Source organism: Cydia amplana, chromosome 1 (genome assembly GCF_948474715.1).
Source record: "Cydia amplana chromosome 1, ilCydAmpl1.1, whole genome shotgun sequence".
NCBI classification, from domain to species: domain Eukaryota; kingdom Metazoa; phylum Arthropoda; class Insecta; order Lepidoptera; family Tortricidae; genus Cydia; species Cydia amplana.
The window spans coordinates 24,290,277-24,315,152 of NC_086069.1; the positions used below are offsets into that span (position 1 = coordinate 24,290,277).

The 24,876-nt window shown below is 37.3% G+C and overlaps 1 protein-coding gene and 1 long non-coding RNA gene across 2 annotated transcripts in view; one reads left to right on the forward strand and one right to left on the reverse strand.

Moving 5' to 3' along the window:
• Window positions 1-275: 275 nt before the first annotated feature.
• The window catches only part of LOC134651361 (ATP-binding cassette sub-family G member 4), a 52,074-nt gene continuing 27,473 nt past the window's right edge, over window positions 276-24,876 (reverse strand). Inside the window, exons 3-9 of the mRNA XM_063506444.1 lie at window positions 10,031-10,336; window positions 8,921-9,495; window positions 4,827-4,988; window positions 3,243-3,641; window positions 3,036-3,136; window positions 2,081-2,288; window positions 276-707 (exon numbers count right to left, since the gene is read on the reverse strand). Of these exons, the coding sequence (XP_063362514.1) occupies window positions 415-707; window positions 2,081-2,288; window positions 3,036-3,136; window positions 3,243-3,641; window positions 4,827-4,988; window positions 8,921-9,495; window positions 10,031-10,336 (2,044 nt within the window). The 3' untranslated portion in view covers window positions 276-414. The remainder of the gene's footprint in view (window positions 708-2,080; window positions 2,289-3,035; window positions 3,137-3,242; window positions 3,642-4,826; window positions 4,989-8,920; window positions 9,496-10,030; window positions 10,337-24,876) is intronic.
• Window positions 12,752-23,165, forward strand: LOC134651924 (uncharacterized). The gene is made up of 2 exons (XR_010097145.1): window positions 12,752-12,848; window positions 22,870-23,165. It is a non-coding gene; the product is annotated as an uncharacterized LOC134651924 (long non-coding RNA).

A 24,876-nucleotide genomic window follows, 5' to 3' on the forward strand; every position in this document is an offset into this window, starting at 1 on the left:
TGTCCGCTTCATATGAAATGCCCCTTAAGTCAAATAGGCCGCAATTGCGCAATTCGCTCGTAACCAAAGAACTACTCAATTCATTCAAACGTTAAGTTTAAGGCTTCCATTATATGCTCGGTCAACCTCGACCAAGCAACATTCACCAATCCTATCGTGAATGCTATAACGACATATTTATTTTGTCATATCAAACCATTTTGACAGATTCCGACGTATACCTAATACATAGATATTTTCTTACGCCCATTTCGATCGGTTCACGTCAGCTTTAGCGAATCGACGAGTACATCCGCAGGTTGCCCATAATGGACCAAGCGTCTAAATACAGCGTAACCTAATGAAAATGTACATTTTGCCATTCCAAAATCTGTTAATGGAAAAGTGATACCTTAGAAAAGCCTAAATTTGTGCCTACTGCATCATCTTCAGTTTGAACCTTAGCACTAAGTACGAAATGAGTCTGATGAATACGAAAAACGCGATAAGCGCACCTACGTCTACCCAGAAGTTGGCTTTGTCCATCGTCATCTCCTTGAGGAAGGTATCTGGCTTCCTGAAGTGGCAGTACACCTCGGAGCAGTGGAGCTTCTCTCGCCCGAACCCGTACACTGAGAGCATGGCCCCTTCGAAGCCGTACCTGACGTAGCTCAAGTATGTTAACCACTGCAGATAGCCGGGGATGGCTTTGAAGTTCACGAAGAACCCTGAAAAGAAAAGGAAATAGTTTGTTTTAAAGACACTTCCGCACGTGCTACCAGAAATTTAATAAGAAAGACACAACATCTACACAAATGACAATAAATTATTTAAGTACGGCATTGCTAGCATGATATTACAAGCTTTTATTTACTTTCACCTGTCTCGCTGTCTGTCTGTCTGTAATCAAATCTTGCAAGTTAAATTTGATCCACTTCCCGGTTTCCGATTGAGCTGAAATTTTGCTTACACATGTAAGTCGGTTGACAATGCAATATTATGGTACCATCGAGCTGATCTGATGATGGAGACAGGAGGTGGCCATAGGAACTCTGTGATGAAACAACGCAACCTAATTGTGTTAGGGGTTTTTAGAATTGTCTCGATGAGTATTAGTTGTCTGTCGAAGAAAAGTACAGTCAGCGATAAAAGCTTGTACCAAAAATAAATTTTTTGCCAAAAACTTATATTATGTCATTCTTTGTCCCTGTCCAGAAAATCACCTATAGTAAGAGCATAAATACAGATATAATAATATATATAATAATGGAATGGAAAGTATATACGCAATCCTGTTACTGGTGCGTGTTATTCATTTTAGTATACATATCCTCCGACAGTAAAACAAGAGTAGGATCAGCTTTAGGCACAAATAAAGAATTTTGAGAGTTTACGCTGGCTTCTTAAGGAGGTCAATATGGTGCTGGTTAAGATCGGTTTTCCTAGGATAGCGGTGCCGTCATATAGCGGCCGTCTCCATACTAAATTATACGGCTAAATATGGATGTCATAGTATTTGTATGGAGACGGCCGCTATATGACGGCACCGCTTTCGGAGGAAACCAAAGCTTTAGTAAGAATATTTGATCTCAGTCAGGCGTGGCTCACTTCGTGATTTCGTCGCTTTGCTACAGGTAGCTAAAAGTACATCTGTTCCACACCAATTTTGGTGGCTAGCCATAAGCCGCGCGTGGCGCTGTCGCCACCTAGCGGCCATATCTGTCCTGATCGTAACAGACGCGTTTTGTTAGAGAGCGAGTCTTCTGTACCTAGTACTATTATTTATTCTGTGTCTTAGTGCAGGCACAGAATAAGTAATAGTAATATCATACAGAACGGACACGCACCGCCCCGCCCCGATTCGGATTACCTCGCCCGCGACAGGCCGTTGTGCGTAAGTCGCTCTACTGAGAACATGTCAGGATTCCGTCAGAAACTCAATGACGCGTATACAGACGTGCCGCGCACACATATAAACGCAAATCATTTTTGATGTATGGCGTGTCCGCCCTGTGTCGTAAGTCGTAACAGACGCGTTTTGTTAGAGAGTGAGTCTTCTGTACCTAGTACTATTATTTATTCTGTCTCAGTGCAGGTTTACCTGAGAACAAGACGACGGGGATGGTGGTGACGGGCCCTAGATAGACGCCAGTCTCGATCTTCATGGCGGCGCCGATGAGCAGCCCCAGCGACTGCGCCACCAGCGCCGTCAGGATGTTGATGGTGGTGAACATCAGCACCCGGTCCGTTTGCATCGGCTGCCCCGTCATGAAGTATACTATTATTACGTATACGCCGCTAAACACTATCTGTAAGAACATAAACAACATATTTTAGTATAGGGAATATGATAATGTTATTTCATTCGTTTATATACGAGTTGTCGACTCGTAAAATATTTATTGAGTTTGGAAATTGTATTTTTTCTACTCCCGTACTTTTATTTGCCATTTAAAGGGTCGTGTACACACCTTTAAAACCCTACCTTATAGTTGTCAAGACAAGTCTTTAGTCTATTCCCCAAAAAAGTATTTGTGCATACACGCAGTATCTTTTTGGCGATTTTACGATACTTTGTGTAATGACCACTTAAAAAATATTGAATGAAATACAGTGTTGCCAACCTTATTTTAAATGTCATCTCTGACAAATAAGTGAACCATAGACATGATTTTTTTAAATTTCATTCATTCATTCATTATTTTCCCGCCCGTACCCTCCATCTTTGCTACATCTTGAATTAAAAATATTTGTTAAATTTACAATTTTATTTAAAAGTAAGTGCTTGGTCGTAGAAAAAGTATTGTAAGTATGCAACGTTGTTTAACTGAGTCAAAAAATACTCGTGGCGTCTTTATTAACAATTTTCGGCTTCGCCTCAAATTGTTACTCACGCCACTCGCCTTTTTTGACCTCTCTTAAACAACGGTTGCATAAAATAAATTAAGATCTTTGTAGCTTTGAGCGAGAGTTGACGATATTTTGATCTTCAAAGTCCTGATTGGAAGATTTTACATTCATCCACATGTGTAATATAAAATTTCATTTCAATTTACCTGGAAGGGTAAGTCCGCTAGCGTTTTTGCGAAGTAGAATGCTTTTAAAGAGTACCAGTAATTTAAATGCTCTCTCACAAACACACTCATTTCCGTCGGGACTGAAACAAAAAGACAAACATAAGTAACGACAATGCATAATATTGAAATCGAAGTTTAAAAAGATAATAAACGATTAGAAGTTTATAGAAAAACAAGTAAACTCACATGTAAGGATTGTAGGCATCATAGCCGTAAACATCGTGAACATAACAGTGAAGAATATGCATCCTGCGTTGCTCATAACCTTCGCCGCGTCCGACCCGATATCGTAATACAAGAACCCGATTAGCAGCCCGACAACCGTATGCGAACATAGCCTTAAATGCGTCAGCATTTGATCTCTAAGAATGCTTCTAAAGGTCCTCTTTAACAAGATCCAGAATTGCTTGAAGCCGGAGGTTGGGAAGCCGGTTTTGATAGGTTTCTTGGTGAAGCTCTCGCTGGAGTCCAGGAGGGAGGTGGTGCACGTCACGGGGGCTAGGTTGGTGGAGTTCGGGACGGCGTTCTGTTTCTCTGGATTCGGAGTTGGGCCTGACATATCTATTACTGTGCAGGTTGGCTTGTCTGGAATAAAAAAAAAACAAGTTACTTAGCTATTAATCTGTTAAATTTATGTAGTAATATAAGAAACTGTACAGTATTATAACTCAGGAACATCTGTTCCTATACAGGATGTAACAAAAATAGTAGAGATCCGTTTAAGGGCATATTTGGTGTCGTGTTCTGATTAGGAAAAAGTATCTCGAAGATAAATTTTATTGACGCGAAAAATGTTTAGCTTTTGGGGGGTTGGCTGACTTAGACGAGCTGCCCATAGAATTAAAAAAAATCGCGTCGAAAATTACGAGGATTTGGACCTCTTGTTTCGTTGGCAGAGTCACTACCGACAACTACCGACTAGGCTAGGACTGCTAGGCGGCCGTTATAAGCTTTATAAATAAAGCCTAATTACATTTTCAATAATAATATTCATTTTAACAGAACGTTACTTGTAAAACCTTTTCCTATTTCTAGACTAAGTAAGTTGTCAGTCTATATTGGTACCGGTAAATTGCCGTATAGTATTGAATACCTACTAACACTGTCTCAAATGCCAAGGCCAGCCCCTTGGGTGACCTTTGGTGTTTGTTCTATTTATTTGGTACAATAATACGAAGACACGCGTATTTATTACGTCAAGCGAGCATTGTCACGTCTTGGTGAAAATATTTACTATACATTATTAAGTAGCCCAACTTTTGGAAGCAATATTTTGTTAGAGCATGTAGGTAATGAATATTTTATTTTTCTTGGCGTTGGTCGAAATGAATAACCGTCCAATTACTTATAACTTTGTCTTTTCTCTAATAAAACGATTTGTGTACACTTGTACAGTCAACAGCAAAAGTTGCTAAGCGGGCCAGGTGTTCAAAATGATTTTAACAAAGCTTTATTGTTAAGAAACTAAGGACGTCTCAGACGTGTGAAGGTCATTGCTGTCGACTTCATACATTTATTTACTCGTACTTATTGTTAAGCTAAAAAGTCTGCACTTGATTAAGATCATCGACTCTTACAAGTTGCCAATCTTACAAGTTCATGTTTTAATTCATTTACAAAAGCCAATCTTACAAGTTCATGTTTTAATTCATTTTTGTATACTTCTATCTCTTAGTTTGTATTATGTCGTGAGTTTTTAAACATGAAATACTTTACGAAAAGGAAATATTTACATAATTCGAGGCTAAAGTTTTCCTGCTGCGAACTTACCCACGACCACCTCCAGCGACTTGCAATTGTTCTTGGCCTGGTTGTTGTAGTTGGAGTTCTGCGGCGCGGCGGCCGGCTGCACGCGGCCACAGTTGCCCTTGTTCACCGCCATCACCAGCTTGTGCACCCAGTCGCCGTGCTCGCCGGTCGCCACCTCCATCACTGGAATGTCACATGTTATCTTTTAGTCTTTTCGACGCCGTGTCAAACACAAAAGCTGTCGCTGACGCCACGTCACCGAAGTGTCAAAACTGAAATTGAATTTTATGCTTATGCACGTAGGTCTATGTTGCTCTGTGATATGTGACCGATTAATCGATCTTTGGCGTTGAACCTACGGTGCGGATATATCGGTCATTGGCGTCCAAAAGGTTAATGAGTTTAGTGGTATTGTTGAGATACAAAAGGCAGCGGTCCTAACATGGTTCCTTGGGGAGCACCGACACGGTGGTTTTAAGTTTTGATGTACAATATAAGTTTTTAGGGTTCCGTACCCAAAGGGTAAAAAACGGGACCCTATTACTAAGACTTCGCTGTCCGTCCGTCCGTCCGTCTGTCACCAGGCTGTATCTCATGAACCGCGATAGCTAGACAGTTGAAATTTTCACAAATGATGTATCTCTGTTGCCGCTATAACAACAAATACTAAAAATAAAATAAAATAAATATTTAAGGGGGGCTCCCATACAACAAAGACGATTTTTTTGTTCTATTTTTTGTTGATGGTGCGGAACCCTCCGTGCGCGAGTCCGACTCGCACTTGGCCGGTTTTTTAAATCATTTTCTTTACTTATTTGGAATCTGAAGATAACTTAATAAAATCTCTATTACTTACCTAAAATTCATCATGACATAGTTACTAATAAAGGAAATATCAATATGGTCGTAAATTCATCGACATGCTATACAAACATATAAATCAATACTATATGCATGAGCCAAGGCTCGGAAAAACCGTCCGTCATTTTGAAAACATACCATAATTTAGGTCCCATGTATGACTCGAGACATTTAATTTGATCTGACATTGGTATAAGGAAGTCTCTGTTGTAAGGAACAGGGTTATTTTTTCAAAATGACAGGCGTTTTTCCGAGCCTTTGTGCATATAGTTACGTTCTTTACATCAAAATTTTTTTTTATTAAAAAAACGACGAAACAAGTTACTTAAATAAACTCATAGCAACTACCTAAAAGACAAACTTGCTTGATTAGGTAAGGCACGTATACGCCGTACGGTTAAGGTCAAGAACATAGATAAATTTTATTTATTTATGTAATTTATAAGTATAGTTTGCTTTTTTTTAACTCACTCAATATATTTTCTCTCTCTGCACCAATTGAAGGTATCTCTGTTTGGCCCTATGGTTGACTGGTAGAGAATGCCATTTGGCATTAAGTCCGCCATTTGTACATTGTTGTATATATTTTGTGCAATAAAGTTTAAATAAAATAAATAATAATTATATCGACTCTTGAAATAATAGACTTATTTCTAAAAATAATGTGCTAACTGAACGCTTTAGGCTGTAAGTTTCCTCAGGGTAGCATTATTAGACCATTTTATTATGTCGTTAGACCAGCCAAGTTGGCTTAACGAGCTCTTGATAAGAATGTAATGCACACTTTACGAGTCCATAAAAAGTCTTCTAGTTAATAATGGATTATTGTATAAAAAGATCTAAGACACCTTAATCTCACTAAGGAAAATCCACCAAAGCACCAAAGTATTTAAACGATTGTCAGCGAAGGAAAATCTATTAATTAACCGACTTCCAAATCTAATAAAAGGAGGAGGTTATCAATTCGGTTGTATGTTTTTGTAACTCCATATCTCCGTCATTAGTGGACCGATTTTGAAAATTTTTCTTTTAATTGTATGTATATGCATACAGATTGGTCCCGTTTTTGTCAAAACCCAGTTCTGATGATGGGATCCATGAGGAATCGAGGGAACTCCTCAAATCTTAAAGGCATACGTATAGTGATTTTTGTGTTTTTATCAACAAATCAAGCATATACATTCAAAAAAGTGACATTTGATGAAGTGGAACTGCTGATGATGATCAGAACGGAACTCTTCAACGACGCATAGTACACGTTTGACGATTTGTCCTCTTCGTTTTGTTTGTTAAGCAAGTTAAGTTTTTAATCCACATTTTTGTCAAGCTCGAGTTCTGATGATGGGATCCATGAGGAATCGAGGGAACTCCTCAAATCTTAAAGGCATGCGTATATAGATTTTTGTATTTTCATCAAAAAAATTAAGCATTTTCATTAAAAACTGTGGCATTTGATGAAGTGGAACTGCTGATGATGATCAGAACAGAACTCTTCAACGACGCATAGCTCACGTTAGGAGATTTGTCCTCTTCGTTATGTTTGTTAAGCAAGTTTCATCAGAAAATCGAGCATTTTCATTAAAAACTGTCGCATTTGATGAAGTAGAACTGCTGATGATGATCATAACGGAACTCTTCAACGACGCATAGCTCGCATTTGGCGATTTCTCCTTTTCGTTATGTTTGTTAAGCAATTTAGGTTTTAAGCCATATTTATGTCAATCTCAAGTCCTGAACATGGGATCCATGAGGAATCGAGGGAACTCCTCAAATCTTAAAGGCATGTATAGAATTTTATATGTTTTCATCAGAAAATCAAGCATTTACATTAAAAACTGTGGCATTTGATGAAGTGGAACTGCTGATGATGATCAGAACAGAACTCTTCAACGACGCATAGTACACGTTTTGTAATTTTGAACTTCGATTTTGACCTGGACTGGGACCCGGATTCCGGACTCGGACCCGTACTCGGACTCGGACCCGGACCCGGACCTTGACCCGGAAAACCACTATGATACCTAAACTAAAAAAAAAACACTATGATTACCACGAAATGTATACATATTACCAAATAAAGTATAAGCGCCGTTAAGTGGGTTAGGCTAGTAGTTAGAGAAGTCGGTTTTTTAGGGTTCCGTAGCCAAATGGCAAAAAACGGAACCCTTATAGATTCGTCATGTCTGTCTGTCTGTCCGTCTGTCCATCTGTCCGTCTGTCCGTCTGTCTGTCCGTCCGTATGTCACAGCCACTTTTCTCCGAAACTATAAGAACTATACTGTTGAAACTTGGTAAGTAGATGTATTCTGTGAACCGCATTAAGATTTTCACACAAAAATAGAAAAAAAACAATAAATTTTTGGGGTTCCCCATACTTCGAACTGAAACTCAAAAATTTTTTTTTCATCAAACCCATACGTGTGGGGTATCTATGGATAGGTCTTCAAAAATGATATTGAGGTTTCTAATATCATTTTTTTCTAAACTGAATAGTTTGCGCGAGAGACACTTCCAAAGTGGTAAAATGTGTGTGTCCCCCCCTGTAACTTCTAAAATAAGAGAATGATAAAACTAAAAAAAATATATGATGTACATTACCATGTAAACTTCCACCGAAAATTGGTTTGAACGAGATCTAGTAAGTAGTTTTTTTTTTATACGTCATAAATCGCCTAAATACGGAACCCTTCATGGGCGAGTCCGACTCGCACTTGGCCGCTTTTTTTCTATTAAAGATTATTAGGTACATTAACATATCATTATAATGATGACAAGGCGAATCCTTGTCCGACTTTGTGCTCGCATGGACGCGTTCATTTAATATGTAAGTAGCTATCGATTGAAGGACAAAGTTCATTCTAACATTTAGAACCTTTAGTTTATTTGCTAGTTTAAAAGTTATACTCTAACGTAAATTAATCTTGCTTTCAACGAGTGTAAAGTTAACACAAGTTTTACAGCGTTTAGTGTGCATAATGCATAGTATTTCTGCTTAATATAAATCATAATAAAATTGTATTTATAACATGAAATATCTATGACATAATAGTTATAATTTATATTAAACAATAGAGTAATCAACTTTTAATGATTGTTAAAACTACACTACTATTAATCTTATCAAGCTATTTTATGTTATTTTGTACTTGAACAATTATGAAATGAAATGAAAAACTTTATTTTCAGGCAACTATTGGCTATTATGTAAGAAAGGCACATGGTGAACGGTTTAATGATGAAATTAAAGTACTAACCGTAGTCAGCGGGATTGTGGTAGCTCGGGCAGTTGAGGCCCATGTTCGACAGGAACGGCACCAGGTCCTTGACCTTGCCCTGGTAGATGCACTGGCCCTCCGCCAGCGTGTACAGGAAGTCGAACATCTCGAACAGCCGCGCGGATGGCTGGTGAATAGTGCAGATAATCGTCCGTCCGCCCCGCGCCAGACTCTTCAGCAGCGATATGCATTGGAAACACGAGGAGCTGTCCAACCCGGAGGTCGGCTCGTCGAAGAACATCACAGGGGGATTGTTCACTAACTCTAAAGCTATTGATAGACGCTTGCGCTGCCCGCCCGATAGATTAATCGTCCGTGTATCACTTGCATCTACAAGCCCTAACGTTTCTATTATCTCGTTGATCACTATTTTCTTTGCTTGCACAGACATGTCCTTCCCTAACTTCAGATTTGCTGATACGTGCATGGCCTCTTTCACCGTCAGGTGAGGTAAGAGACAGTCGTCCTGCATAATATAGCAAGACAGCTTCCTAAACCGCCTCAGGTTTCGCTCCTTTCCATTGATGAGCACTGATCCGCTCACGTTCGAAGTTCTGAAATGGGAGAAATATTATTTAATTTTAATAGTCACGTTTTAGATGTTCTAGATTGCGCTGGACACATTCCAAGACTAATTTGGACAGCGTGCCGCAATAGCTGGGACAACCGGTTTATAAATACTTTGTCTAGCAAAGGTGAAATACTCTCACTAATCGATGGACTAGACTAGATGAATACAAAGTCTGGTACGTTTTTAAACATTCACTATATTTTAGGCGGCCTTTATTCTTAGATAGTGACTAATAACAACGTTTTGTTTTTAGAAAAACTTCTTTGACCGTTGGTACTGCACCGGATGATAAGGAAAAGATGGATCTACAACCGGCCTCGGGGCTGTATTGTCTTCCGTTTCCGCCCAGTTTACCAGGCTAAGGCAGAGGTCAAACATTTTGATAGGTACAAAACGTTAAACGTAACGTGCCTTTGTTTTAAGCAATATTAACTGGACTATTAAAGCATCATTTATCAAAATAATTTCGAACACCTCAATTAATTTTAACTTGCAAAATAAATTTAGATGCTACTTACTTGTAACCCGCTAAAATGTTCATAAGCGTGCTCTTCCCCGCACCAGAAGGCCCCATGATCGCTGTCAACTCTCCAGACCTGAAGGTCCCATTGATGCACTTCAGCAGAGCCTTGTAGCCCCGCTTCCGACCCTCGCTGACCGAGTAGGAGAGGTCAGAGAACTCGATGTCGACGGGGGGCCGTTTGGGCAGATGTGTGAGGGACGCCATTGGCTTCTTCTGATCGTAACCGTTGGGAATCTTGCGGACGAGGCCCGTCATGGCGGCCGTGCCAGCGCCTCCATTGCATAGGTTGATTTGTGAGCCTCTGGAATGGAGAATTATTTTGATGAATAGCGGTTCGTGAAACAATCAATTGGAGAAGTAAACCCATACAAAATACCTATTGCCTAAGATACTCCTTTTTACCTAACTTTTCCTTATAGCATAATGTAAGTAATGCAGTACTAGTACTTCAACCATGTCGGAGTACTTATCTAATACAGACTGACGTCATTAATTACTTCATTATTACACCCAACGCAAGCCGTATCACCAAAATCAGAAGATCTTAATTATATATATGTCTTAGGAACTCTAGGACCGTGTGGCTCACATCAACGACTCCACCAAATTAAAATAGATAATATATATTCTTGTTCATGCGATCCTTTTAAAAGGGTATGTTACAGTAAGTAGTATATTAGTGGAACGCGTGTGTGATGGAAATATTCACGCGTGCTATTAATTGTACCCTTGACACAGCTTATATGAGAGGCCTGTTTCACTTCTTTCAAAGTTGTAATTAAACAACTGTGTACCTTATTTCAGTTGACATAAAGATGTTTTTATACAACCGTTACATACCTATGTATCGCGTGGTAAACAGTGCAATAATTTATCTCATATCCGAAACTATTGACGTGACACAATTTATCGTACGATTTGAAAAAGTTTAGACATTACTAAAAATACCGTCAGTGAATTGTCGTGTTAAAACATGAGGCAAATATGCATAACAATAACATTTTTGCCTTTATGAGACCCGATATACAATCTTTAGATTGTTTTGTTACTTACGTAGATTTATTAATTTATCGATGTGCGGGTGTGTAAAACTTGTTGTTGTAAGTGGTAGAAGTATGAACTATGAAACAACTAAACGACGACCTATTTCATTTAGGTACACGATCACGATAGAGACTGCTGCTATTTTGCTCTACGTAATTCTGGATGCTATTTTACAAACTACACGCCAAATAGTTAACAACTATTTTGAATAAACTCTATTTTTGTTGAAGTGCTTCTTGAAGTGATTTTTGAAGAAGTTGAAGTACTTCATTTATATATGATAAACTGCCGAAGCCGATAATTTAGTCGTGACGCCATCTTCATTATATAGGTTACGGTTTCAGCGAACCGAAAATAGACGTCAGTTATTGCGTTATATGTAACACAAAACTAAACATGACCCGAAAACTCGTAGGTATCGATGAAGTTCATAGTTCGATAGAATGATAAAACACATGGAAGTTTTCCGTACACTCATAAATGTACACGTATATCCGTACGCGTGCGTCCGCGAAGTGAGGGGCGTATTTACTGAGCGGGCCACAAGCGAGGCACACGAATGTTAACGTAGAAAGAGGAGCCTGTATATTTTGGATAGCGGTAGTTATCATTGCAAACAGCTGAGCGAGCTAATATATGTAATGTACGAACAAGTAGGTACGAGCGGAATGAACGTGCGAATTAATGATAACAAAATGACATAATTTAGGCATCATTTAGACTTGGACGTAGAATTGGTCTTATCACACGCCACGCGGGGGGCACACAGTCCCTATCTCCCTCGCACGTGTCATCTAGTCAGACTTGGCGGAACCGCTTGAAATACCTGAGCGAATGTGACACAAGATAATGAAGCAAATGAAAAGCCAACCATATGCGCAGGTGATAAGGTTGTAATTAGGTCACAGCAGAAAATCTGTAGTGAAATCATAGTCAGCAATAACAGACATGATTTAGAGGCTAAAAAGCTATCGTTTGCAGATTTCGGAGAGAAAACGGGTGTGCTGAAAAAATATAGGCATCTATTGATCTTTTCAAGTACTGGCACAGGAGCCAGATCAATCGGGAGAGATGGGCAGATGGGTGTATGAGTATAACAGGGTGGGCTTTCTTCCCCTGTGTCCTCTTTAATTTATATGTGAACGAGTTAATCAGGGTGCTCAGCAGCATGCGTGTTGGTTGTCGCGTGTACATTGGTCAGACTTGTTTCTAATTTTGAGAGCTCGTTTTTGACGTAAGTAGTGCCTTTTTTAGGGTTCCGTAGCCAAATGGCAAAATACGGAACCCTTATAGATTCGTCATGTCTGTCTGTCTGTCTGTCCGTCTGTCCGTCTGTCTGTCCGTCCGTATGTCACAGCCACTTTTCTCCGAAACTATAAGAACTATACTGTTGAAACTTGGTAAGTAGATGTATTCTGTGAACCGCATTAAGATTTTCACACAAAAATAGAAAAAAAACAATAAGTTTTTGGGGTTCCCCATACTTTGAACTGAAACTCAAAAAATTTTTTTTCATCAAACCCATACGTGTGGGGTATCTATGGATAGGTCTTCAAAAATGATATTGAGGTTTCTAATATAATTTTTTTCTAAACTGAATAGTTTGCGCGAGAGACACTTCCAAAGTGGTAAAATGTGTGTCCCCCCCCCTGTAACTTCTAAAATAAGAGAATGATAAAACTAAAAAAAATATATGATGTACATTACCATGTAAACTTCCACCGAAAATTGGTTTGAACGAGATCTAGTGAGTAGTTTTTTTTTTATACGTCATAAATCGCCTAAATACGGAACCCTTCATGGGCGAGTCCGACTCGCACTTGGCCGCTTTTTACATTTTGATGATGATTTAAGAACTTATGATATAGTATGTGTCTAACTAAACGATCTGATATTGACGCAAAGAAGTAGGTAGAAGGAACGCAAATTAATTACTGCTTTTCCTTGCTATTACAAAACTAAATCGGCATTAAACTATGTTTTATTTTAGGTTCCAGGTTCAATTCCCCAAGGCAATGACCCCGAGTACCCGAGGGACACAGATTCATTTCAAATGCATTCCTAAAAATGTTCGGCCGTTACGTTGCATAGTCGTGTCAGTCAAGCTTTTACTGCTTGTGATCTTTATCCTGTATGTATTAACGTTGAGATAATAGAGCTCTCGATCAACACACATATGACACATGACGAAACGCCGACTCGCCTCCATCACATCAATGGTTTTGTAATACTGCTGGCAAGTCGCCAACGTGCTCAACCATGATGTATACTACACCTGAATGTATCTAGTACTACTTGCCACCCCAACACTGTAATGTATAGATATAGAAACGTATGGGCAATATTTTGTTGCGTACGTTCATCATTCTTGTTTTGTTTCTTGTTACAGGTTTGAAGGGCTTAAAATTAATTAGATTACGACAAAATATTTATACGTCACATCACAATACTGTCACTAAGTGTGTTTGTAACAATTTCGATACCACTAGGTATGTACATGTACATAGGTAAACCCCCCCCCCCCCGTAAACCTTCATTATGTATAGACATAATGAAGGTTTACGGGGGCAATAAACGATCTCACTGATTCATGTTTATTAGGATTTATTTACTTGTTTTTCTGTGTTTACGATGAATATTAAGTAGGCAGTCTAATAATGAGGTATCTATGTGGTCTGAATTTGCGGTTGACTGAGTTTCCAAATACACTCAAGGCAAAGAAAACAGGTCACAAGAATAAACAAAGCAAAACGTAACAAAGTGTTAATTATTAACATCTTTAAAAATGCGTGCGAGAGCATGAACCTATTTTTCCACCAGCCCTTGCGTACAATTACCATAAAATCTTACTACTGTATATGAACATTGAGCAATAAAAACGTACCTATGACATTCAAGAACATTTCCCGGCCTTTAATTTAATAATAGAGTTTCCCGGCATCTCGAGAGACATGCTAAGTGGGCATGAAGCCTCTCTTACATAACCTAAGTTAGAGGGCGACGCGATTCGATAAATAATTCATGGCGGAAATCCAGACGATGGCAGACGAAGCGGCTCCATCCATTCAATGGATCATAGTTTAGTTCAACTGAATATTATTAAAGTTTTATCTTTATTTCTTATTTTGAAATATGACTAACTAGGTATGTACAAAGCTTAAGAAACTAAAACCCGTTCTAAGCCGTGCCGGGTCCAAAGGTTCCTATCACAGTAGCAGCGTTACCCCGCTGTATGGCGATGGAGACCTGATGTTGGACAAGCCATTACTCAGAACAGTGGTCATTCCCCTTCTCCCTGAAGCGCTTGCCAAGTACTCGGAAGAGCTCACGCGCCTCCCGTCCCCAGGGCTCGGCTGTCTCGACGGCGACGGGCACGAAGTCGTAACTGGCATCCAAGGCAGAGTATTTTTGGTGCTTGATTTTGGCGGCAGTGTCTGCTGCTGAGCCTGCATGCCGACTTAGCAGTGTGTCCTACATGGGATGCAGCAAATGTACTCACACACATAAGTTTTATCTAATGCGGCTTCAATCCAACAGTTATTTCGCAATTTGAATTCCCTAAGTGTTATAGAAATAAGCTTTAAGTTTTCTTTGGAGTTTGAACCCTGTATAAGATGGTATAAGGGCTCTTTTAGATGGTGCGAGAACTCGAATGCGAACCACAATAGCCCGCAATGTACTTAATAACTAGTTATATTCCGGATGCAACTGGTGAAGCACAGATTATGCTGTTATCAAGAATATTGAGCGCAAGTCGACCTATAATACCTACTTTATCTACTTAGAGTTAAGTAGCGATTTGGGTTCTTAACCCACGTACAGTCTAAAGCTCTTTATCTTGGAAATTCAGGGCTTGTGAAGCTTAGGATGATAGACCGAGAAGCTCATAGGTCGTTAGCTTGAGCTGAGCTATTCATAATGTATATGACAAATGCCTGTGATAGGTAAGATTGGGGACATTCTTTTTTTATCAATGTTTTATCTAGCGTAGGGTTCATTTAAGAGCATAATGAAATTTTTTACACAAAAGACATGTTAATTTTAACTTTCAGTAAATTAAATAACATTGAATAATATATTATGTTAATGTTAGTACGTGAGCAATATATAACGACATATTTTGTTCGTTTTTATACCAACAACATAAACTTTTTTCTTGTTGGAGCTATAACGTAACAGGGGCGAACCTGACTAGGTTAGTAATTACTTTAATAAAGTAATGGCTAATGGAAACGGTACGTTCTGAGTTTATTCATTCTACCTAGAACAGCACGAATTAAAAATAAATAAATAAACTTACCTATTGGGTGGGTTTTATAAAACAATTACCTTTACCGTGCATTGCGATTTCATAAAAGCTCATTTCAGGTCCACAGTCCTACACAACAATTACGTTCACGTGTAACATAAACGTTAACATGATTCGCGATAAAATCATTATAAGAACATAATCCACACTCCAACTATTCTCCACAGTTTTACATTTTTTGCATTTCCACGTTTAGGAGCTGTACTAACTAAACTGAATTCTAAGGGTTTTATGGTAAGCACGGGTTGTTGTAATATTGTGTGCGTAACAAACGAGTAGTGTGGCTCGTGAGTAGGTATACTTTATAACATGGTCTGTGCTACAAGCACTTTAGTAAATATCGGGAACATTCTAGGAAAAATACCATATTTTAGTAATGAAACTTTCTCATGTGAAACAAAAAGGACTGACGTGGTTGAAAAACACTTAGTAAATGGCCACTGCAGGTATTGCTTCCAAGAATCCGACGTATGTCATAAATCTAGGAAGAAAGAGAGAATAAATCAGATTTTAATAATTTTTTAAAGATTTGATTGATATGATTTAGACACTTCGTCGCTTTCTCGAGTCAAAGTAGGACTCAATTTGCACAAAAGAAAACATGTAGGTACAAATTTTCACAGTTTCGTGTGTAGTATGAGAGATGAATCATAACCCAGTTAACAAAGACAAACTTTGTTTACCAGTTGGGTGCGAACTCGGAGGCTAACAAAACGGTAGTGGTAATTGAACCGGTTAGTTGGCATGTACTTGCCAATACGCACCTAGTAATTTGCTTACTGACGTGCGAGGTGCATAACTTAATCTTACTGTTGATAGAGTTAAAAGGTGAAATTCGCTCATACCGTTTTCTGGTGGTGAGAGAGTTTTCAGTGGAGAAATAAGAAAAAAACAAATAACAGCAAGATAACTACTTAAATGCTTCAATGTTGTAGACAGTAATAGTTGTAATCAGTATTTGCGAATAAAATAAACATTACCAAGCAACATTTTAATCTACTTGCAGTGTTTGTCAGAACCTATTCCTAACCTCTAGTCCTGGTTACTTAAGTACGCAGTAAGCCTAGACAATGCTAGGTAGTACCACCAAGACAGGGGGTGGCATTGCGACACAACCTCTAGTGTCCCACGTTCTTAATACTTGTACAATTTACCTCTAATGAAAATTAAATCATTATTAAATGGAACAGTGTTACTTTTGTTTTCTTTCAATCGATTCTAAAACGAAAGAAGATCAATTATAATGTCTAATGCCATTGGTAGACTGCCAACTATTGATGTATAGTGGGCCGCTATAGAGGGTTACTGTCGATGTGTTACTAAAATGTATAGGACCACGTCACTTGGACGCTGATTTGTTTAATTAAGTTAATGGGGCAAGCCTTCAATCATTCATATAAACTTATTTTCTTTTACGGCGTTCAGAAGAACTAAATACGTTTTATTGGTTATTCGATTGGTTACGATTTACCATTTTGCAATAAAAACAAACCCAATAAAAGAGCTATAAAACGATATGTTTCTAATAACACACATGCGTGAATGTAAATTTACATAAAATAAAAATACATCCATCGCTGCCAAACCAAAAGTTGGAGTCGACAAGAACGAACTTGAGTGAACTTTATCTTATAATATCTGACACCTCATTACCAGTATAGTTCATGGGTAGCGCACATTTTGGCAAACCAAATTTTACATCTGTGACAACCCAAGTCGAGAAACGTCTCATTGCATTATGTATATGTAGCAAAATTGATATTTGGCGTCACTTATTTCGTCACACGACCGAAAACCGTTTCGAGAAACGACCTCATATTAATCGTACGGTTACTGTGTAGCCAGTGGTCTGTTAAGCTAATAATTTAATAGAAAACATAATGATGTTTCCTATGGCGAACGGCGAGTAAATTTGAATACTTAATCAAATGTGCGTGGCGCAGATTGGATTGACCTCACTCGTGCAGTACAGGTGCACTCGGTTTCCTCGCATCTCAGTACAAACAATCTTAGCAGCTGTTATCTGGAAGATAGAAATATGAAAATGTTGACTTTACACTTTTATAAATTATTACATATAATATAATCAACGTTCCTGCGTAGACATGAAAAGGCCTCTACATAATCAAGCGTAGGTACATATTGAGTCTATCAACAAAATATAACTAAGCCAAAGGGATAAAAGCGTTCAAATTAATTAGTCAGGACTTACTTTTTAATAGAAGTTTTTATTTAATTTGCAATATCTTTTTATGTCCAATCCTATGTTGCTTTTGACAGGGGATGTATAATTATTTTTGCATACATACAGGGGGTATAATATTTGTCAAAGTCAAAAATCAAATGAGATAAAAAAATCTCATGACGGACCATAGAGCAGTAATATCTTACTAAATAAAAGTACCTACATTTGGCATTAAAAGTTTCTCTCATTAAATTATTTTATTTGTGTCACAAGAGCCATTCCTAATGACCGTCTCTCACGAGTAGTCACGAGGCTTATTGTCGGTTTAATATTAAATATTATAGAAATGAATCCAGTAGAAAGCTGTTTTGGGAGCTAACCTGAGATGAGATGTTCCACTACAATAAACATGTACCTACTATCTAAATTGAATAAATGAAGTGTAAGTACCTATGTTTCGTGGAGAATGAACCCGCGCCTGAATCCGGCAGCCATACAATGTTTTCGTAATAAGATTACACCCCGAAGATCCTAGTTATGGGCGATGAAGAGGAAATGAGATTAGTTGCGGATTGTTCAAGTTGTCAAATTATTGTCATAAAATAAAATCTCTGCAGTATTTTTATTGGGTGGTTATCAGAGATTGATTTTAATATTTAAATACAACGTAATAAAGTTTACATAGTAATTTAACAACTAAATTACTGTGGTTAAAGTTCGTATTAGCTCCGGACAAGTACAGTCAGCATCCAAAATGGATCAGACCACACATCAAAAGTCACACGTCAAAATCTACCATTCTCAAACAGCTTAGCAAAAATAAATATATCTCTATTATGTAGGACACATATACTGTATCAGGTACGGTAGATCTCTATTTGGAAAAGTACTCCAGGATGGCAGATATTTTTGGCGCGTTGTTTCATCCGCTGCTATTGATGTTGCCTGTATTACTTATCATATTTTATTATTGCATAACCATAACCACATTGCAGTTCTTAACGACAACTGCGATAAAAACACCATTAATAGTATGAAACAGGAATAAAAACAATTTCACAACAAATTATTATGTATCCAGTTTATTAAAAACGTGCACATTGTACTAAATTTAGCGATCTATAACTTTGATCTCTTGCTACGTGCTGTTGATACTAAATATACTAATATAGGGATCTTTCTATGCTGGACGTTGTGAGGGTAATACATATAGTTTGATGAACATTTTATACTGATGATCATGATCAAAGCCATTATGGGCCGGAATCACTTCCACGGTTTAACGATAGGTGATTAGTGGATACTGCAGCGATACGCTTTGGTAGAAACCTTTTTTTTCTTTTTGACTTAATTCCCGACGACGTCTGGTTTGACAACAGACACGAGATTCATTTATTTTCCAAATGAAGTTGGTGTCAATTCTGCCTATATTATTAGCGCAATTTTTAAACGTTCACTGAATATCCTTTTTGCAATTGGGAAAACCGCTTTTTGTCGCGGTTTTCTTTTTCGGGAACATTTTACCATTGCCTTTGTGGACACGAACCAATAGCTGGAGAGCTAGCCACACCACAAGGCGCACGCCACGTTACCTGACATAGTTCGTCCAGCGATTCAGACATCAGCCTGAGCATGGGCAGCGCACCATTGGCCTAAGCCTATTCCCGACATCAGTCTGAACTGAACGTGGTCGGTTCGCAGCTCTACCCCACAACTCAAGGGAAGTGTCCATCCTTTTAACGAATTCAACAAAATTTACAATTTAAAGCGAACGCTAAACCATTCAACAGTTTCCTGTGTGCATTTTATAAAAATTTAATTATTCTTACATTCTTATTGCTCGCAGCCTGTTCCTTACTGGTACCATTAGGGAACGAGAAAGACTTAGCCAGGTAGATAGCCTTTTAGTTCATAAGACTGATTTCGGTGTCACACTACATCTTAAAAATTATCTGACTCTGAAACTTAGCTGATTTCGGAGGCAGTTACCTTTTTTTTTATACTATCTATGATTTTGTGTGGGCAAGGTGACTACTTATTTATCTTAAACTGTTAATTATAAAGTAGGGAACAAGAAAGAATTAGCTGATTTCGGTGGCACTTATTTTTTTATATTATCTATGATTTTGTGTGGGCAAGGTGTCTACTTATTTATCTTAAACTGTTAATTATAAAGTAGGGAACAAGAAAGACTTAACTGATTTCGGTGGCACTTATTTTTTTTATACTCTATGATTTTGTGTGGACAAGGTGTTTACTTATTTATTTTCAACTGTAAATTATAAAGTCTATTATTTATACTTTCCGAATAAAACGTGGCAATCTTGTAATTTTTTTTATTTCTAACAAATTTGCTACAATACATCTTAATTAAATACTACTTACTTATTCATCCACGATACCTTGTGGTAATTGAAACACGCGTAAATACTATGTATTTGCACAGAAATTTACTATTTCAAGTATTTACTTTATTTTTTATTTCTCGGCGTAAATTGCATCGTAACTTCGTTTGATTATTTAATCATATTGTGACCGTAAACACATCGTAATGCACGCACTTCATATTATTTGGCTTGAGACGGTAATAAACCTTTAGTGAGACTCACAAAGTTTGATGTTAATTTAAATTTATAAAAAATACATTATGATATAGCAACGCTGATTCGTATTCGCCTACTCCAAACACCCTGTCTACGAATTATTAATTCAATACGAAACGCAGTCCTAAGATCGCTGAATATCGATCAAGTTACCAGAAAATTTGATCTGAAGTCAGTCAGTTCATTGAACTTTTTAAATTGATATCGGAATACAATTATTACCTGTCTCTTCAGGGGTAGGTTAGATCAAAACATTACTGGTTTGCTTCGAAGAAATAATATGAAAAGCTATCGATAAAGTCAATTTATTACAGTTGATGCAATTAAATTACGACAATAACTCTCTCAACTAAATTTCCAGGTCTTTTAAAACATGTAAAAAGATTGCCCTAGCTAGGCTAGGTAACGTAAACAGAACTCTCTTGGTCCGCATGACACTAAAACCAGCCTTAAGGGGTAAATTTGATTAAAACATTAGGCACATGTTTGTTTCGAAGAGATACATAGTAAGAAAATTATATCGATAAAGTTAATTTGTTAAAGTTGATGAAGTTACGAGAAAAGTTCTACTAAATTACCAGGCCTTTCAAAACATGTAAGAGCGTGGGTAACGTACAAACAGAGAAAACCTACGCAGTACGCATACGCAGTGACCTTTTAAAAACCGTACCGTACACATTTGTTCAATATTTTCCTAGAATCCGATTTGCAAGTTATTTTCAGCAGGTAGGTATTTTGATTTTACAACAAGTAGGTACCAACTAATTAACGAACATTACATGTGAGTTTAAGTAGTGAATTTCCAAGTTTGTACCAGTACTAAACAGTTGCATGATAACTACGTTCAGTAGACAACTCTGCATATTTAACTTAGTTAATCTCTTGACTGAAAAACAAGAAAAAAACGTCGTTAATTAAATCCATGTAAATATACATACAAATGTCGACACAATGACGACAACAGTCTGTGTCGGCCATTACCTACTCACAATATACGTATTACTTATATGAAGCGTATCGTTGCAATGTACGCGTATGTAGGTACAGACAGATGTAGAGGTGGTTGATACCAAGTCTGTAAATGAACTTATATGCAGGGGGAGCTATTATCCCTGCAACTGATTGTACAGTCGCTGTCAGCTATATTGGAGCGGTGCTCATTAATATCTGAACAAGAACTTTAACGCCTTGACAATAGATAGAGACATGCTCAGTTATTTTTGAGCGGCTTTATCGCTCCAAAAGGCATCTCTGATGTAGACTGTATTTATAAGTATCGAATAGTTATATAAAGAAAGACAAACCAACTTTAAAATACAAGTTATAATGAAGTACCCTATAAGAAAAATTACACTAACGACTTTTATAATTTATTTCCTGATGAATAAAGATTTTATAAAAAAACAACATAATAAGAAGTGATTTCGACTAAACAAAAGAGTAGAAGAAATGATGAAGTCTGCAAAAAAAAACATGAGAACTGTAATTAGATGATCCGAGATTACACAAAAAAGTTATTACACCAAATAACAGGAAAACCATTATTTTCTTTAACTTATTTTTTCTCAGTAGCATTGCTAATCCAAGCTTTTAAGGGCCTACTGCAGCCGCGTCTGGCGCTTCGTAAACCACGCCCGCTAGTTCTTCCCTCCCCGCTAACACGCACACATGGAAACGCTTCGCGCCGCACGTGAAGTTTGTGTTACCTTTTAGCACCATCTAACGTTACAGAAGTTAACTACCATTATACGCGGTCGCTGCGGTCGGCCAGAAACTTAAATTCGGAAAAAATTGAAACAGATGGCGTTGTTACTTGTTCATAATAGCAAACAATAAAATAATTAATTCATAAACCTGCATATTTATTGTTGTTTTGGAAGATGTTAACAGCATAGAAGCAGCAGCGTAGATAGCATATAAGTTAAGAGTACCTATTGATAATAAGAAAATAGCACAAGAACAGAAAAGAGATTATTTTTCATAAAATATGATGAAAACAGATTTACTTACTTGATTACGCTCACCTGACTTTTCGGTCACTAAATGCAAATTTCAACCTTATTGTTATGGGGTTACAATACCCCTGGGGTTGCAGGCGTCCATAGTCGTTATTATTATAAATGCTTTGGTTGAAATGCTTTTGAACCCTCGAATTTTTCATAGGTACAGTCACCTGCAATAATATGTTACTCTTCGACGGCCGCAAAAATATGTGACACGCTCTTATGGCTCTACAAATAAGATCTAACACGATCTACCGCAAAACGGCCTTCGGTGTGTAACACATTATTGCAGCTGACTGTACTCGTATTCATTGTATAGGTAGGTATTAATATCTTTTATCCGATCGATTTGAATTTATTTGAAATAAATCACAGTGTTTAGTAATTATATGTTTTATTGAATAAGAGATTATTTAGGTATGTAAGGAATACAGGGTGCCTTTTTGAAACACTCATTTTTAGGGTTCCGTAGCCAAACGGCAAAAAACGGAACCCTTATAGATTCGTCATGTCTGTCTGTCTGTCTGTCTGTCTGTCCGTCTGTCCGTCCGTATGTCACAGCCACTTTTTTCCGAAACTATAAGAACTATACTGTTGAAACTTGGTAAGTAGATGTATTCTGTGAACCGCATTATATTTTCACACAAAAATAGAAAAAAAAAATTTTTTTTGGGGGTTCCCCATACTTAGAACAACTGAAACTCAAAAAAATTTTTTTCATCAAACCCATACGTGTGGGGTATCTATGGATAGGTCTTCAAAAATGATATTGAGATTTCTATCATCATTTTTTTCTAAACTGAATAGTTTGCGCGAGAGACACTTCCAAATTGGTAAAATGTGTGTGTCCCCTCCCCCCCTGTAACTTCTAAAATAAGAGAATGATAAAACTAAAAAAAAATATATGATGTACATTACCATGCAAACTTCCACCGAAAATTGGTTTGAACAAGATCTAGTAAGTAGTTTTTTTAATACGTCATAAATCCCCTAAATACGGAACCCTTCATGGGCGAGTCCGACTCGCACTTGGCCGCTTTTTCTGGATAATTTTGAATTTCAATTGTCAGGGGTGCCTACATTATTTTTTAATACATTTTACAACGACAACAAACAAAAGTTCAAATTCGCCGTATTTTTATTACCCGGGTCGATCGCAACAAAATAGAAAATCATGTTTTTCAAATCATGTTTATCTCAAATAACCAAAAAGTCAATGTGACTAGAACTTAAAAACGAACTGAATTATTTTAATATGTCGATTTTTCTTGGTGACCCAGGAGAATTTTTTTTTATCCCATACAAAAAGAGCGTCTCCCAATCGCGTATTGGTTTTGGTTTTTACTTATAAGTGTGAAAAATATATTCTACCATATACGAAGGATGTGTGTTTTTTCATGTTTTATGTGTCTTTTTGTACAATAAAGTGTTTTACTGCTACTAATATATCATATTAACGATTAACTAAAAAGGTATTTACATCTGGTAAATTATTAAAGTCCGCTAAAATTAATATATATTCAAAAAATATTTGTTAATATGTCCCAAAATCATGGCTCATTTTTTAAGTCTCCTGACTTACCAAACATATCGCAACGAAGGCAACGCAGCATCGTGAACCTAATAACGTAACGTTTCAGTTACTTTTTTAGTCGCCGACCATTTTATCCGAGGTACGAAAAGAGGTATTAGATCTATCCTGGGTCTAATATGTTATAAAAACATAGTTTTTTGAAAAATGTTCGTAGGTAGTACACAAAATTTACATTTTCTTTTAAATCTGATTTGGGTCATCGTTCTCCCTGGTGACTTTTCTGGTGACCCAAGAGACATCAATTTTATTATGACTCAGGAGACTTTTTTCTATGCACTTTGATTTTTTTGATGCGCTAATTTTGTAATATAAAATAACTTTAAACTGCTGATATACTTATATCACTTTGCTGATGAGTGGAAGTGGAATTTAAACTTAATTTATTGTTCTCTCCCTTGACATTTTGGCATACATTTGACATGCTGCAGTGCACTCCTAACGTTAATAAAGACATAATTTTTAGAAAAAGCTTTAGGAAAACTCACTCTTGAGCTTAAAACGATTAAGTCCTTATCATATTATGTTAGATTTTTAGTACAGACCCCAAATCAGTGAAAATGTGTCTTAGCCAACTAAATTTGTCTCTGGGAAAAGTACGATATCCCTAAAAATTGTACGTACATTTCGCATTTTTCTGAAGGAACGGAATTCATAAATTGGGTTATTATTATTTTTTCAGATTATTTGATTGCATTGACATATCACCAAGATAGATAGAACATTTAAGTTACCAGAAGAAAAGCATTTGTGTTCTTTTATACAGTGTGGAAAAAGTAGGTTCGATTCCCGGGCGCGACTAAGCGAATTTAAAAAAAAAACAACGTGTTGCATTCCGGGAGTGCCGACAGAAGTGAAAACTCAATGACTAGTCCAAAATGTCTGCAGTACTATGTATAATTGACCCATCCTCCTTTCTATTGAAAACTTTTGGTTCCGAAATTGCTGGTCAGTGAGCTTGTTTAAAATTCGAAATTCAAATTTATAGCGTTAATTGTTTAAAATTCGAATAGAAATTGTAAAGTTACCTTGCAGACCTCGCATCTAAATATATTTGGTCATGATATTTTGAGTTTTATTCACCAGTACTAGAGTTCACTTTTATT